This window comes from Halichoerus grypus, chromosome 1, assembly GCF_964656455.1.
Source record: "Halichoerus grypus chromosome 1, mHalGry1.hap1.1, whole genome shotgun sequence".
In the NCBI taxonomy this organism is placed as follows: Eukaryota; Metazoa; Chordata; class Mammalia; order Carnivora; family Phocidae; genus Halichoerus; species Halichoerus grypus.
In genome coordinates, this window is record NC_135712.1 from 190867952 (window position 1) to 190885547 (window position 17596).

At 43.0% G+C, this 17596-nt stretch overlaps 2 protein-coding genes across 17 annotated transcripts in view; one reads left to right on the plus strand and one right to left on the minus strand.

Moving 5' to 3' along the window:
- The window catches only part of PXK (PX domain containing serine/threonine kinase like), a 102145-nt gene that overhangs the window by 17849 nt on the left and 66700 nt on the right, over positions 1–17596 (minus strand). For 3 of the 16 annotated variants that reach the window (XM_036071736.2, XM_036071735.2, XM_036071734.2), the window contains one exon: positions 9712–11006. The exons of 1 other annotated variant lie outside the window; for it this stretch is intronic. In XM_036071736.2, the coding sequence (XP_035927629.2) occupies positions 10783–11006 (224 nt within the window). In that variant the 3' untranslated portion in view covers positions 9712–10782. 12 more of the 16 variants (XM_036071751.2, XM_036071750.2, XM_078076636.1 and 9 more) reach the window with 10 other exon arrangements.
- On the plus strand, positions 3840–9033 carry PDHB (pyruvate dehydrogenase E1 subunit beta). The gene is made up of 10 exons (XM_036071755.2): positions 3840–3940; positions 4020–4073; positions 5387–5494; positions 5586–5648; positions 5749–5784; positions 5916–6201; positions 6614–6724; positions 7262–7353; positions 8063–8204; positions 8489–9033. Exons 1-10 carry the CDS (start codon positions 3899–3901, stop codon positions 8632–8634), a joined length of 1080 nt encoding a protein of 359 aa, XP_035927648.1. The 5' UTR covers positions 3840–3898; the 3' UTR covers positions 8635–9033.

Consider the following 17596-nt stretch of genomic DNA (forward strand, 5'->3'; position numbering starts at 1 on the left):
TATTGAATTTAGCAATGATTTCTTAGATATGTTAAATCAGAAGCAAACGGAGACCAATATTGAAAATTCCCTGAACTGACAAAACCAGCTTCGTCATACAAACAAAGCTTCATTTAGTTTATTTTGCAAGGCTAACTTGATCTGGATAATTTCTTGCTTGCGTCCCTATAAATGAAAAGCAAAACTTGAACTGTTTCCCAAGGTTAATATGAAACCAGGAGTCAGACGTCCAGCTGATCCACAATGAAAATTGTGATATTATAACCAATCACCATGAAGAATAAACTCACTGCTTTCTCACTATATAAACTGCTTTATAACAATATACTCTGAAGACTCATGTCATGTTTTGGTTTGAGGGCTCCCAGTTTATAAACTGTCTTTTTGGTGTGTGCACAGTAAGTTTTTACTAATTACTACTTCAGTGATTCATTGGTTTTACTTGGGCTATTTTGAACCTTTGACAGATATAATACCAAACGCACAGGCAATAAGAGAAAAAATAAGTTGGACTTTATCAAAATTAAACACTTTTGTGTAACAAGGGACACTGTCACCAGAGTGAAAAGGCAACCCAAGGAATGGGAGAAAATATTTGTAAATCATATATCTGATAAGGGATTAATATCCAGGTTATATAGAGAATTCCTGTAACTCAACAACAACAAAACAACAACTCAGTTGAGAAATAGGCAAAAGACTTGGATAGCCATTTCTCCAAGACATACAGATGGCCAATAAGCACATGAAAAGATGATCAGTATCACTAATCATTAGGGAAATGCAAATAAAAACCATGATGAGATACTACTTCATACATATTAGGATGGCTATTAACAATTAAGCAGAAGGGACACCTGGGTGGCTCAGTCGGTTAAGCGTCTGCCTTCGGCTCAGGTCATGATCCCAGGGTCCTGGGATCGAGTCCCGCATTGGGCTCCCTGCTCTGCGGGAAGCCTGCTTCTCCCTCTGCCTCTGCTTCTCTCTCTCTCTGTCTCTCATGAGTAAATAAATAAAATCTTTAAAAAAAAAAAAAACAATTAAGCAGAAAATAATAAATGTTGGTGAGAATGTAGAGAAATTGGAACCCTTGTGCATTGCTGGTGGGAATATACACTGGTTAATTTACAATGGAAAACAGAATGGTCATTCCTCAAAAAAATTAATCATACTATTAACATATGATCCAGCAACACCACTTCTAGGTATATACCCCAAAGAATTAAAAGCAGGGACTCAAATAGATATTTGTACACTAATGTTCATAGCAGCATTATTCACAAATCTAAACGTTGAAAACAACCAAAATGTCCATCAACAGAAGAATGGATAAACAAAATGTGATATATGCATACACTGCAATATTATTTAACCTTAGAAAAGAATGAAATTCTGAGACAGGCTACAATATGGATGAACTTTGAAGACATTATGCTAACTGAAATGAGCTAGTCACACACACACACACACACACACACACACACACAGTATGATTTCACTTATATGAGGTAGAGTAGTCCAATTTATAGAGATGGAATGGTGGTTGCCAGTGGCTAGGGGAAGAGGGGAATGGAGAGTTACTGTTTAACAACTACAGAGTCTCCTTTTGGGAAAATGAAAAAGTTCTGGAGGGGTGTCTGGCCGGCTCAGTGGGTAGAGCATGCGACTCTTGATCTCAGGGTTGTAAGTTCAAGCCCCACGTTGGGTGTAGACATTACTTAAAAATTAAAAAAAGAAAGAAAAAGAAAAAGTTCTGGAGATGGATGATGGTGGTAACTGAACAACAATATGAACATATTAAATGCCAATGAACTATATGCTTAAGATGGTAAATTTTATGCATGTTTTATTAAAATAAAAAACAAATAATCTAATTAGAATATGAGCAAAAGACTTGGACACTTCGCCAAGGATGGATAGCAAGTAAGCATGTGAAAAGATATTCATTAACCATTAGGGAAATGCAAATTAAAAGTCATGAGTGACACTGCTACACATCTATTACAATGGCTAAAATAGAAAATATTGGTAATATCATGCAGGCAAGGATCCAGAGCAACTGGATGTCTCATACATGGCTGGAGGTAATGTAAAATGGTATATCCACTTTGGAAAAACACTTCGATATAATCATACTGCTCAGTATTTACCTGAAGAAATGAAAAGTAATGTTTACACAAAAACCTATGAGCCAATGTTCATTGCAGCTCTATTGGTAATTGCTAAAACTGGATACAACCCAAATGTCCTTCAAGGGGTGAATGGATAAACATACAATTACTTAGCAATAAAAAGGAATGAAATGTTGATACATGCAACAACTTGAATGGATCTCAAGAGCATTAGGCTGAGTGACAATAGCTGATCCCAAAGAGTTACATATTGTATGATTCCATGTATAAAACATTCTTGAAATAATAAATTATAGTGACTGAGAACAGATTAGTGGTTGCCAGGAGTTAGGGGTTGGGGAGGGTGTGACTATGAGGTAACATGAGGGAGGTACTTTGTGGTGATGGAACAATTCTGTATTCTGATTGTGGGAGGAGTTACATGATCTGTACATGTAATACACTTCTATAGTATTATACACCCCCACAAGAATGCATATAAAAACTGATGAAAGCTGGATAAAGTCTCTAAATGAGTTAATAGCATTGTATCAGTATCGATTCAGGGGATTTGACAAGGTACTATGGTTATACAAGACAGTGGGCAAAGATAGGTGAAGGGTACATGGAAACTCTTTGTACTAGTTTCACAATTTCTTGTGACACTTAAAGTCTTTCAAAAGAAAAAACTAGAAGAAAGAGGAGGGGCGTCTGGCTGGCTCAGTCAGAAGAGCTTGTGGCTCTTGATCCCCCGGTCATGAGTTCCAGCCCCATGTTGGGTGTAAAGATTATTAAAAACATAATAAAATTTAAAAAAGAAAGAGTAAACTATTGCTATGCTCAACAACATGGATGAATATCCAAAACATTTTGCTGAGCCAGACACAAGAGTACACATCATGTAATTCCTTTTATTTCAAGTTCTAACACAGGCGAATTAAGTTACAGTGATGGAAATCAGATCTGTGGTTGCTTGTGGGGTGATGTGTGGGGAATGATTGGGAGGAAACATTGAGGGAACTTTCTGAGATGATGGGAATGTGCATTTTACTGTGTCTAAATTACACCTAAAAAGGTAGGGGGAGTGAAAAGCCCTCTTAATAAATCTCGTTTGAAATGACGAAGCAAAAAAAAAAAAAAGATTGGTCAAGCCCATAGACGCTGAAAATTTTGGATGAAGGACTTTCTGACGACTGACAACCCAAAGTGACTTGAGGACAACTGGAGATTTTAACAGTAACCACCTGAGAGGGTTCCTGTGAGAATTAAATGAGCTGTAAAGCACTTATCACAGTGCCTGGCACACAGCAGGCGCTTAATGCATCAATCAAAGCTCTGGTTCGCGTTCCAGGCAACGGACTGTGCGCGGTCCCGGGAAGACCGGGCTCATTCATAAGGTGGTTAAGTTCCTATCATTAGAGTGTGCGCAAGCGACACCTGGTACCCTTAGGGTTTCAGTGCCCTCAAAAGGCTGACCTAACTCTTAAGGTCCCTGCAGCCTCAAGTTATGTTCCAAAAAGGCTGACTTTCGGTCCCCCTGCTTCAAGCACCAGCTCTTACGGAGGCGTCCCCGGCGTGCAGCGCGCACTGCAGCAGCCGCCCGCTCCCGAGGAAAGACAGTGGTAGAACCACCCAACGCGCCACCTCAGCCCCGCCCCTCGGCCCCTCACCCCTGAGGGAATGGGCGGGGCACGCAGGCGCCGCGCCCTGCCATTGGCCCGAGCTGGCGGCGGAGGTGGGGCCTAATTCGACTGCCGTCCCAGCGACGGCTAGAGGACACAGTCAAGATGGCGGCAGTGTCTGGCCTGATGCGGAGACCCCTTGAACAGGTAGGCAGCGGCACGCGTGCCTCCGCGCGATCCCTGCCCACCTTGCGTCCCCTCTCAGTGTCCTCTCTCTCTCCGCCAGGTCTCCGGGCTGCTGAGGAGGCGCTTCCACCGGACGGCGCCGGCGGCGCTGCAGGTAGGTGGCCTGGACCCTAGCCGGGGCAGGGAGGGGCCGTCGATCCCGGGGCGGAGGCCGGGGGCGCGCCTGCGCCGCGGGGAGAGGGACGGCAGCGGGCCCTGGAGTCGACGGATTCCCACGTCCTGCTGGAATTCGCCGTGCCTCTGTTGCGACCCAGCGCCGGACACACTACCAGGTCACCCCCGCCAGGCTCATTGGGATCTGTGGGCGGTCTGAGTACACTAGACTTGACGCTTCTTCCCTCACCCTTCTTTTAAATTTTTTACTGTACTAAAATATACATAACCAAATTTACCATTTTAAAGTGTATATTCAGCGGCACTAAGTCCGTTTACTATGTTGTGAGACCATCACCACCATCCGTCTTCAGAACTTTATCACCATCACAATCAGAAACTCTACGCCTTCTCCAGGAACGTCCCGTTTCCCCCTAGCTCCTGGTAACCTCTCTTGCACTTTCTGTGCCTGTGAATTTATCTATTCTAGGTACATCCTGTAAATGGAATCCTACAATGTTTGTCCTTTTAGGTCTGGCTCATTTCACTTAGCATGATGTTCTCAAGGTTCACTCATGTTGTAGCATGTGTCAGAATTTCATTTCTTTTTTTAAGGCTAATATTCCATCTTATGCATATACCACATCTTGTTCATCCATTCATCTGTTGATGGACATTTGGGTGTTTTCATCTTTTGGATTTGTGAATAATGCTAAGAACATTGGTGTGCAAGTAGCTGAGTCCATGCTTTTATTTCTTTTGAGCATCTATCTAGAAGTGGAATTGTTGGATCATAGGGTAATTCTGTGTTCAACCCTTTGAGGAATTTCCCACCCCTTTTATTTTACTAGAGGATTTTACCAATCTGTCTAGTAAAATAACTTGTAGATTCTGAAGGTAGTGTTTGGAAGTGCCTGGTACCTAGTGAGTGCTCCAAACATAGTCTTATATAGGCTTCCTTAACAGTGCTCTGTCCCACACTAAACCAAGTGTGGAAATAAAACAACCCAGTATAATTTCTACTTAGGAAACTACTTATGAGCTGGTCTGCTGAGCAAACAGATTTTGTTAAGCTGAGATGCACATCAAGAAAAGTGTTCAGTAAACTTCTCATTAACAAATCCAGTCAGGCTGTATGATAAAAATGTTACTTTTGGAATTCTTTTAACTTTTAAAGAGAAGCCTGTTCTAGTGATAGTTTTTATATTGTATGCTGTAGGCAGCCTAGGTAATTATAAAAGGAGAGAATCTCAGTAGTATCTGAAATAATCCTGTAGTAATCTTTGTTGATTGTTTTCTCCATACCTGTGACAGGTGACAGTTCGTGAGGCTATAAACCAAGGTATGGATGAGGAGCTGGAAAGAGATGAGAAGGTATTTCTGCTTGGGGAAGAAGTTGCCCAGTATGATGGGGCATATAAGGTAACCCAGGATACGTGAAAGCAATATAAATTGAGGTGGCTGTTAGCCCCCATATACATTTAAAAGTAATGAGATCATTGTGTAATTTTAGGTTAGTCGAGGCCTGTGGAAGAAATACGGAGATAAGAGGATCATAGACACTCCAATATCTGAGGTAAGCCTTCCGTCAGGAAGCATACCTTTCAGGGGCATGTGAAAGTGTACACTGTTCTGCTTTTTATGGATTTTCACTTGTGTTTATGTTTTACTTATAGATGGGCTTTGCTGGAATTGCTGTGGGTGCAGCGATGGTATGAAATCCTCTTTATGAATCTCATCCAAAGAGATTTAACATGACCTTTTAAAAACATTGAATTTTGGAATGGTTGCCACTTTTTATTGCTTTTTAGTTTTTTTAAGATCTTTGTTTTTGATTTGACAGGCTGGGTTGAGGCCCATTTGTGAATTTATGACCTTCAATTTCTCTATGCAAGCCATTGACCAGGTTATAAACTCAGCTGCCAAGACCTACTACATGTCGGGGGGCCATCAGCCTGTGCCCATAGTCTTCAGGGGGCCCAATGGTGCCTCAGCAGGCGTGGCTGCCCAACACTCACAGTGCTTTGCTGCCTGGTATGGGCACTGCCCAGGCTTAAAGGTGGTCAGCCCCTGGAATTCAGAGGATGCAAAAGGACTTATTAAATCAGCCATTCGGGATAATAATCCAGGTCAGTAGAGTGACCCTTAGGTCTCTTTTGAACCTTAAAGAACTAAGTTGAAATCTTTGCCTGGAAGGAAGCCGTTAAAGCCTTCTAGTTAGGCTTGGACATATCATATAAAATGTTAATTAATGATTTACAGATACAGTAAAGACCGTTTTAAAAAAGGTGTTTTTGTTTTTGCTTTTCTGAGTACAAAGGGGCCTGTTAGGAATCTACAACGCTGGTTTAACTACAGTAGATAAAATGAGGACTGACCAGACAATAAATGCCAGCACCTAAATCATTCTCTCAAGGCTACTGGACACAATAGATGTGAGGCTTCCTAATTGGCATGGTGAAACTTTTCACAAAATGAATGATAGTGTTGTATATCCATTTGGTCATGTAGTTACTTCTGTTAAATATTTGTATTTTGCAGTGGTGGTGCTAGAGAATGAACTGATGTATGGAGTTCCTTTTGAATTTCCCTCAGAAGCTCAGTCAAAAGATTTTCTGATTCCCATTGGAAAAGCCAAAATAGAAAGGCAAGGTAAGAGCGCTTATACATGCTTAAATATTATTTGTAATCTAGCCCCTGTATTTATGTTGGTGAAATTCATTCCTTTTTTTTTTTTTTTTTTAAGAGGTGGGGGAGGGTTGGAGGGAGAGGGAGAGAGAATCTTAAGCAGGCTCTAAGCCCAGCGCGGAGCCCAACTCGGGCTCAGTCTCACGACTCTGAGATCGTGACTTGAGCTGAAATCAAGAGTCAGAAACTTAACCGACTGAGCCACCTAGGCACCCCTGATCAAATTCATTCTTGAGGTTACTGCCCTTTACTTTGATTAGGAAATTAGAGGAGGAGTTCAAATTAAGAAATGTGTCATGCTTTGCTCCTACACTTGTGCTTTCCTAATTCTCAATCCAGTAGATTTGAATTTCATCTCTAGGAAGGCTACCACGTTCCTCACCTCCCTGGAACAGAGCTGAGTTGAAGATTTTACAAATGAACAAGAGCCACAGTGGCTGCAGAGCAGTACAACATCTTCAGTTTCAACCTGGCCTCTGATCTGTGACCACTTTGTTTCAGGGACACACATAACCGTAGTTGCCCATTCAAGACCTGTGGGCCACTGCTTAGAAGCTGCGACAGTGCTATCTAAAGAGGGAATTGAATGTGAGGTATGTGGACATTCACTTCTTAAAGAATCAGAAAGTTTCCTTTTAAATCTAAAACCCAGAAATAGGAGTTTGAATTCTGTAACAGGTTAACTAAGTGTAAAATCTTGCTTTGTCACTCAGTTCTGCCTCTGCTTGAAGCTGAGAAGCTTCTTGCTTTTCAAATACCTAGCTTTTTACTATGTAGGTTCTAGCTCTGTTAGAGTAGTACCTGCTTTCTCAAGTTGGGATCCAACCTTGGAGCTGGAGGTCGGGAGAGGGGCAAATTAGAAATCAGGGTCTAACTCTTTCAGGTCCAGGACCTACCGCTCGCAGGTTACACTTGGGCAAGATCCGTACCGTGAATCTCAGCCGCATCTGCTGTAAACCAAGGAGAATACGTTTACTGTCCCATCAGGGTGGTTGTGGGAATTACACGTAGTGTAGCACCTGGTGCACGGTGAGCAGTCAGTTGGTAGTTATTAGTTGTTTTGACGAGAAGGAAGTTAAAGCCCAAGAGGATGAGTGAATTCTTAACAGAACCACTTGTGGTAGAAGTAAAGATTTATGTTTTAATTACAATTTCCCATTTTACATTTTGTTCTTGAATAGGCAGATTTGATTTTCCCAGACCCAGAGATGAACAGGAGACAAAGAGGGGGTGGTACTATGGGCATGAGACTGTATCTGTGCCGCAGTGACTCTGTGAAACGTATCTGTATTGTCTGCTCAGGTGATAAATATGCGAACCATCAGACCAATGGACATTGAAACAATAGAAGCCAGTGTCATGAAGACCAATCATCTCATAACTGTGGAAGGAGGCTGGCCACAGTTTGGAGTAGGAGCTGAAGTTTGTGCCAGGATCATGGAAGGTATTTCAGAGAAAATGGTTCTGGAATGCTCAAGCTGTAATAAACAGTGTGTACCTGGATACTGGATAGAGATCAAAAGCTAGGGGTGGCCAACAGTCTTAACTTTCAACTTGTCACCTTGGCATTTTTCCTTTGGGTAAATATTTTTAAAAAGCCAGAAGCAGTCCCGGTAATTAGTATTCCTTTAGATTTTCTCTCCTTTGGAGAGCCATACCTCCTGTGGGAAGGTGGTGGTGCTAAGTGGCTTTTCTTGCCTCTCTCAGTTGAGCCTCCTTCTCTTCTAGGCCCTGCATTCAATTTCCTGGATGCTCCTGCAGTTCGTGTCACCGGTGCTGATGTCCCTATGCCTTATGCAAAGATTCTGGAAGACAACTCTGTACCTCAGGTTAAAGACATCATATTTGCAATAAAGAAAACATTAAATATTTAGTTTGGACTTGAATTTCAAGTCATTGGGATTTACTTAAAATACTTGCTGTCACTTCACCTGGATCGTACTGTAAGACCTTAGGATTCATAAAGTTATCCCTAAAGCAACAACACAAATGTTTTTGTACTTGGAAGAAGTTTAAATGTGCTTGTATGTGGAAAAATTCTTCTCTCCTGCCCTAGACTCCATGGGGTTTTTTTTGGTCTGTTACAATTACCATGTTCTTTGAATAAGGCTAATGTAAAATTTTACCCTCTCACAAGGACAAGGTATGAATGTGGCAGAGTTCTACAGAAAGATGTATCCAAAAATGACAACTTGTATGTAAAGATGAAAGCTATTATCTACATTTGCTGTTAAGATTCTTTTGATACGGAATAAAGGAATTCCTAACTATGACTAATTGTATTTTTATTTTTATTTTTTTAAAGATGTTTATTTATTTACTTGACAGAGAGAGACACAGCAAGAGAGGGAACACAAGCAGGGGGAGTGGGAGAGGGAGAAGCAGGCTTCCCGCTGAGCAGGGAGCCCGATGCGGGGCTCCATCCCAGGACCCTCGGATCATGACCTGAGCCGAAGGCAGACGCTAAACAACGGAGCCACCCAGGCGCTCCTAATTGTATTTTTATATTCTTGAGGTAATAAATGTGGGATGGATGGAGGTCTTAAAATTCTGCCAAGAATTTCTGTTAAGAAATTAGTGACACTAAATCACCTAAACTGCCATCACATTTATAACAGGAACTTGTCCACAGACTCTTCAAATGCCCAATTGTAATAGGGTTCCCTTCCAAATTAAACCAAAATTCATGTCAGGTATTTTTCCTTTTGCCGAAAAATAGACATTCTGCCATATGCCGTCTTCTTTAGAAGTTGAGACAGAAAAGACAGGTTTAAATTAGTTATAGAAGCAAACAAGGGGTGCCTAATTTAAATAGCAAGACAGGATTGTTAGCTTTTAGTAATTAAGAGAGAAAAGATGACACAAAAGAGATACTCTATGGATCTATTCTTTATAAAAGTTCCCACAAAAAATTCCCCCTTCAAAGGCCTAGCCAAGCTACAGACAACACATTTTCTTCACATGGTTTATTTTAATAAAAAATACAGCTGAACATTTATCACAGATTAAATGAAACTATACACAATGACATTCTCTCTGCATAGTAACCAACACTGATGTGTGTACTTGAATTTTTAAATGGATTAATGATAATCCTTTAAAGTGCAATTTATTAAAGGGTTTAAGCAAATCATAGGATAAAGGATCTAATAAATGAGCAACATTAAAAAGATATATTTGGATAAATCTTTCAAAAATCAGAATTGATTTCTATGGATGCCAAATTTACTTGTGTTGTAATAATAACTCCCCACAAACCACAAACTTGACTTTATTGCTGAGGATTAAGGAGATCCTCTGATCGGCAAGAGCTTTTCCTGATGTTTACATTTTCTGTCCAATACACTCTAACTAAAAGGAACTAGGAGTCTAGAGTGGTTGCTTTCACAGCCCTGAGTTCTATAACCACAATGGTATTCCCGTTAGAACCTAGAGAAGGTTCCGGACTAGACTTGCCCCTGTCTATCTGAATGGAAAAGGAAGAACTCAGTTGCTTCTCTCACTCCGCGACATAACTATGCTTTGGACTACAGTGTTAATAATGTCCAAGACAAAATTAGGTAGCAAAAATGGGAGTTATCTAAGAACCAGAAAATGCTTTATAGAGAAATGAGAGGAACATTTCTGGGAGCTGTCTGACAGGTTGGGAGGGATTGCAACCCAAAGGTCATTCACTGCTGTGACTGAACATTGTCATTGTTTTTCTGTCCGTTTCCTTCAGCTGGTGACAAGGTTGACTCCAATATGCTGCTATCCCCAAAAGAAGCCCATTAGAGGATGAACCAGGCTCCTTTAAAATGGTAATAAAGGAGCAAAATAAATATTTCTTAAGGCAGAAACGCCAGCCTGACTTTATTCTACTTGAATATTTCCCTCTTGAGAAGCCTCTTGCCTGAGCATCTGCAAAAGAGTCTGCGGCTGTCCTGGCTCAGCAATCATTCATCTGGAAAGAGAGTACTTCAGGGATTGGAGGTGGGAGGAAAAAACAAAGAACTTTTCCCTCCAAGTGTAAACACGAAGCTTTAGCCGATCTTAGGAGCACTATGATCACAGGTTTCGGCTTTCCTCAAAGTTCCCTTTTGGAAATTCTGGATGGAGCTGAGTAAGGCCCCGCGGCTCACACCGTTCACAGCCTGGGGCAGGAGCTGTGTAGGCACCTCTGGGCTCGCAGGAAGCAAGGAAGCTGCTGCTGGTGGAGGTGGAGGCGGAGGCGGAGGCGGAGGAGGAGGAGGTAAAGCGGACGTCCCTGGGGAGTGGGGGGAGGAGAGGGGACAGTGAGTATCATCTCTCCCAACAGCCCACACACATGCTACTGCTCAGTCCTGGGTAGAAGGGACTTGGATGAGACTGCAAATGTGTTCCCCCAGAGGGACCAAGCTACGGTACTGTACAGTTTTTTAAAATGCTGAACAAGAAAGCTAGAAGCATCAAAGGGGAATTAATTCAAGGTTGCCATTTTCCCCAGATAATAGTCATCTAAGACTGAATATCACAGATTACATGAAACTATACACAGTGACCTTCTCCCTACGTAGATGAGGCTCTAACTCCATTTCCAAATTTTAGCAATGGTCCCAAAAGAAAAGTTCCATCAGCTACTTTAGGCAGGTCCAGGGCACCTACTGAGCTAGCAAGTAAAGACAGACATTTGTATGCACAGAGTTGGACTACCTGAGTATCAATTACTGATAAAGGATGAACATTTCTTTAGCTGCCCCAACACACACAATATTTGAAGGATGTGATTTAATAGAAAATGACAAAGCACTCAGGATTCTAGGCAAGGAACCAGTGCCCACTGGGTTAAGGGTTCCCCAGGGGCGCGTGTCTCAAATAATAATTTTCTGTTAGGCTGCATTAGAGAAATATAAGATGCTAATAACTGTTAACAGTGCAAGATGGGGGGCAGAGGGCTCTCTCCCTGGCAATGGTATTCTCAGGGAGCAGTCTTCCTCAGCACCTTCTTTCCACTGGGGCCTAACCCAGGAACAGAATCGAGCTGCAATAACCCTACATCTTTGCTGAAGCATCAGGAGAGACTCTACCCTGGTGGGCAAGGAGAAGGAAACTGGACACGTATCTAAAACTTCCCTTAGCTTCCAGGCACACGAACATGTGGCAGCTGAATGTTATAATTTTGAATCGATGAATGAATTACTCTCCTAGGACAAAATAAAAACTGAGTACAGCCAAAGACCTGCTTTAAAGAACTTGCTGGTGCCACAGAGTTACCTGCCCCATTACCTATGGACCTTGCAGCTCTCGGTGACTCCTGTGTCTGTTTCTAGCCTTAGCCTCGGCCCCTCCTAGGGCTACATAGCGAGACATTCTGTTAGGCGTTCTTCCCCTCTAACCTGCTACTGAGCTGAGGTGGTGGTAACAAGTAAACATACCAATCACCACTTGAGTTTCTGTGGATGAGTGGTTCAGGGTCACCAATCAAACACTTAGGTAAGAGCATCCTTTTTACCGAGTGTGACACATAACAGTTCAAAGTCTTGTATTTCATAGAAAACCACTTACCTTCCTTACATCTTTTACTCAAACCTAAGGCAGCTGAAATTAAAAAATCACATAGATACACACATTCATGCTCTGCAATCTCAGAATTCTCAAATGATGAAAATATAGCAATATGAATAAACATTAAATACAGACAAATGAACAAAATGTAATTCTCACTGGTTCTATACAGTAACAACTAATGAATGAAGTTCTATTGCATTTTCTGCCAGGGTGGCTTATGGAAAAATGTTCCCAGCTTTATGTTACAGGGTTACAAAGATAAAAAGGACTTTAAATCCACAATGATTGCTAAGGTGAGAAGAGCAGGGAGAATAAGCGTGCTAGAAGGGGGTTTTGGAGAGTGGCCAGTGAAATCCCAGGAGGAGGGGGGTGTCTCTGAAGGCTCTTGGGACTCAACAGCAGCACCAGGAGCTCCCAGAGGAGCCGCAGGTGCCGATACCCCGCAGCGCCACCCAATGGCCAGCATCTGGGTTTGACATTCCGTACCAGAAGGGGCTTCAGTTTCTGCCTGCCAGCTTTGTGCTTTGACCTTGGAGAAAAGTCACTGCAGGTTACAAGAAAGAAGACAGGCTCTGAGCTGCAAGTGCTAAAGGCACAGAGCAAGCCATCCAGAGACCCGTTACCCCTCCAGCCCGGGATTCTGGGTGGCTAGAGGTGGGTCTCAGCCGCTGGACCTAGATAGAGAACGAATCTGCTTGGTCCTCACGAGGAGCCGACCCTCGACTTTGGCTGTGTTACCAGCCACTCAAAAATTAAAAGTGCAAATTGACGATCTCAGAGTTTGGGAGGTGGGGGTGGTGCTCAGTACATGGATCTTTATTTTTCCGAGTAAAGGCTGAGACTGTTTGGGCTTTAAAAATGAATCTCCTTGAATACGTAGGTAGCATAAATAAATACACGGTCCCAAGTGTCACCGAGTAACCCATGCTTATGAAGCAAATGAGAAGTGGGGGTCTGTGCAAAAGGAGACGCTGCTCATCCAAGGGTAAGGAGCAAGGTCACCCTGATGTCTGCCCCCAGAGGGCCGGACCAGACCCAAAGGGCCTATCTGTCCCATGAGGCCCAATTTCCTCACTGGGCCTGTGACAACTAGGGCAGATCTTCATGTGTACAACCAGGGCCAGACAAGACCTCATCTTGCCAGCTCAGAACACTCTGGAAGTAGGGAGGAAGTCCCACAGTCAGAAGGTCAGGAGTGGAGGAAGCAAGAACACAGACCCAGGGACTCAGCCTCTGACTATAGGCCCCATCAGGGTTTTTTGGCCTTTTCATTTTACATTCTCTATAGTCCACAAGCTTCCTTTAAAGATTTGCTGGGGCTTAAGCTACAACATGTTCTAACAGTTGGCAATATTGATAGGGGCCCAGTGCAGAGTTGGCTATTGTGCCCGAGGCCAGCATGAGTGCCACCGACTCGTCCCTGCCAGCAGGTACCCAACAGCCCTTATCTCTAGGCCCCAGATAAGACCAGACAGATTCCATGTTACACTGGTTGCTAATTAACTAGAATTTAAATAAAAATTTGAAGGAAAAAAAAAAAAGGTTGGTCGCTAACTGAATTCTCCCTGCTTTGAAAAATATTGGCCTGCAAACCCAGGATGAGGGATGTTCCAAAACAGTTCTCTCCCATCCTACCTACTCTTAGACAAAAATCCCAAAAGCCAACTACTTTACCCTCCCCAGAATCCCATCCACCAAACTAAGGAGAACCTGGCAATCCAGCAGAGGCCCTGGAATGGACCACAGACCGCTGCAGGAAGAGCAAAGGTTCGATCTAGGGTGGAATGCCTTGCTAGAAACATCCTCACCAGCCTTGGCAAAAGGACACCTGGGGGGGGGGGTGCCCTTTCTTTGGGGCCAGTTTTAGCAGTGGGCCATCTACAAGTCTCTGTAGGTCTGAGTTCCTTTGTGGTCCGCGAACGGAAGTGGGGAGACCATGGGGCCACCAGACCAACACCAGGACCTGCTAGCCACCCTCGAGAGGGAACAGAGAGCAGTGACCTCAGGAAGCAGGCAGCCCCCCCCAGCTCTCGGCAACTGCCTTTGTATTTTGTAGATGAGAAGGCTGCACTCATGTCCCAACTCAAGAATTATTAGGGATGCTTTAAAGAAAACTGTTTTCCCCGACAGTTATAAAAGCCAGTGAGTTGTCTTCCTGAAACCAAGAACTCAATTGGCTAACACTCTTTCCCTTCATCAGAGTGATAGGGAACCAATATGTTTGCTGCACTAAGACTCTGGGATCCTGCTTTCCAAACCTGAAATATACCAAAATGCCATGTGGTTGATTTGCAGTTTTAGAGCTGTATTTTAAAACTACAATCAGAGTGGAAATGAAGATTTTGAAGGTCACAGTGAAAATGAAATGAATGTAAATGAAGTCACTTGGGTGCTTTTTAAAGATGCTGTATTTCATTTAAATGTTCAGATAAGGAAATTGTCCCAAATCTGCTTTCCCATTTGTTCATCACTTCAGTGATCTAGATGCACTGGGGCCCATTTCACATCCAGAAACAGAGCATCTTTAAAGTTAGAGAAATTAGTATAGCTTACTTTACCGAAAATTCACGTTCAAAATGGTGCATGCTCTACTGAAAACAGCAAAGAGAGAGAAAGAGAAAGAGAGGGGACATAAGTCATTATTCGATTTTAGTGTCATTTAATCAAATAGTAAGAGAGAGCAAAATATTAGTCTGAATCACATGCTGATTATTCTCACTGCCAAACTAGGATCTACTTCACCGCAACATGCATTGGTTTGTAAACACGACCGTGACCCTTTTAGAACAGGGCAAATATGCTAATACAGTAATCAGAGAGTCAATATGCTAATAGAGTTGCCAGAGAGTCACTTTCCTCTTCATACTTTTTTCTGTCCCCCCTCCCCCCCCTGCCATTTGGGTAGGATTTTTATTTGTTTACAAGCACAATACTCACTTCAGAAGACCAGTGAAGGTTTTAGTTCTCCCCCAGCCCCCGAAAAGTGGAATGGGTACAGGAAGTGTAATTAGTTCTATTGCTAAATAAGGACAGTTTATCAAGAAGGGAGAAAAATTAGAACCCATCACTTTTCTCAATCGAGTCTTCTATAATGTACAATGGAGACGGGTCTTTTTAAAGCTGGGAAGAGCAAGAGCACAGGGTTCTAAGGTGAAACAGCGGCAAGGGGCCCCTCCCCGAAGGCCACTGGGACCTACAGGCTGAATTCCGCAGTGAGTGACATTGGCTTACTTGTGGCTATAAAACCATTAAAAAGAAAACAAGCAAGGCAAACCTTGTTCTTGGCTTCCTTTTAACTGACTAGATTCCAGGTTAAATGTGAAGGATAATGCTTTCCCTGACAGTGAATCCCAGAGCTCCTGATGAACGAAGAGAATCGCTTCGTCTGGGGAGGGGCTGAGAAATGAGGCCCACGAGGTGCTGGGCAGGCTGACCACTCACGAGGGACAGATCTGGAAGGATGCTGAGGACACTGCCCTGAGCCACCTCCACCCACACCGGCCTTACCCCCTTGGGCTTGGATGTGGGGAAGGAGGGCTGAAAGAGGGCAGGAGAGCAGAGCCAACATACTCTTCAGAGAAGCACTGAAGGCAGACCTGTTTGTCCCAAAGATGGCAACTGGTTTGTGTGTGTGTAGGTTTCAAGAAAAAGAGGCAATTCTTATGGCCAGAGACATGGATTTTGAGCCAAGAATGGGTTTCAGACTTTGACCTGGCCAGACACATTCTGGAAACTCCCAACATTCTAAATAAATATCTCTCTTTTTTGTGCCTTATTTATTCTTAACCATCCTTCCTATTATTCAAGCTTTCAGTCACTCTGTGCCCATAAGGCTCTGTTTTCCCTCCTCCATCTCTCTAGATCTGAAACGTTCCTCTCTCTCCACTCATCCTTTCACACTGAGTTTTCTTATAACTTTCTTTTTTTTTTTAGATTTTATTTATTCATTTGAGACACAGAGATACAGAGAGAGAGAGAGAGCATGAGCAGGGGGAGAGGCAGAGGGAGAGGGAGAAGCAGGATCCCTGCTGAGCCAGGAGCCCAATGTGGAACTTGATCCCAGGACCCCGGGATCACGACCTGAGCCAAAGGCAGACGCTCAACCATCTGAGCCACCCAGGAGCCCCTACACACTGAGTTTTCTATAAATTGCCAGCTCGCTCTCTCCAAAATGACTGCTTTAAATTATAAGCTGCGAGCCAAAGGGCTAGAATTCTCTTGCAGGGCATTCATAGCTTATACTTAATAGCACGTTACTGCTTATAAAGCTTTGTGATGACCTAATAAAGACCAGGAATTCTTTTAGAAGACAGCTTCAAAGGATGGAAATTACTTGTCCAAGGTCTTAGCTGCAAAGTGGCAGGGCTAGGACCCACGCCCAGGGTGTTCCAACTCTACTTTCAGGGTTCTTTTCAGGCCACTGACCAATACTTAACAGCACACACCCCGCAGTGTACCCAAGAGAACGGGCACTCGGTCAAAACCGGCGGGGTAGATGGGCAAGGTCAGAACCAAGTTCAGATCCTGGCTCTAGCGTCCCCCACTTGTGTGACCTTGGTCAAAGTCCTTTAACCTCACTAGAGCCTCCGTTTCTTTGCCTTTAAAATGGAGCTTTAGTAGAAACTACTCTCATTGAATAGGAAGGAATTCATGAGGATTAAATCAAACGCCTATAAATCAAATAGAACAGTGCCTCGCACAAAGTAAGTGCCTAAAATATGTTACCTAATTATTAAGAACAATAATAATTTAGGGTCTCCTCTTACTTAGCTTTCCCAAAACACTCTTTTGCAAACCTGTTTTAAAAAGAAACCACACACAGGCGCCTGGGTGGCTCAGTCGTTAAGCATCTGCCTTTGGCTCAGGTCATGATCCCAGGGTCCTGGGATCGAGCCCCACATCGGGCTCCCTGCTTCATGGGAAGCCTGCTTCTCCCTCTCTCCCTGCTTGTGTTCCCTCTCTCACTGTCTTTCTCTCTGTGTCAAATAAATAAATAAAATCTTTAAAAAAAAAAAAAAAAGAAACCACACACACACAATAATTGCAAGACAACAGGCCTGTCTGCTCCGAAAGAGAGAGTTGGAAGGGTGTACTTTTGTGTGTGTGTGTGTGGGTGTGTGTGTGTGTGTGTGTGTAAACTGGGACCTTCTAAACCACTCAGTTCTAGGAATACAAATGTAAACATGAGCTAGTGATATTTACCATGAAATAAGTCAGGATAAAGAATTGTAAAGCTCTTGAAAGAGTGACCTTCCAGAAGTAGGAAGCATAACCTTTAACAGAAAAGAAAGGAATGTTCTCACTGAAAAT

Excerpts from the sequence above, each read along its gene's own strand:
- PDHB (XM_036071755.2), top strand. The coding sequence starts at position 3,899 with ATGGCGGCAGTGTCTGGCCTGATGCGGAGACCCCTTGAACAG. Across the intron at positions 6,725-7,261 it reads AGCCAAAATAGAAAGGCAAG|GGACACACATAACCGTAGTT; the intron begins GTAAGAGCGCTT and ends ACTTTGTTTCAG. Across the intron at positions 7,354-8,062 it reads AAGAGGGAATTGAATGTGAG|GTGATAAATATGCGAACCAT; the intron begins GTATGTGGACAT and ends TTGTCTGCTCAG.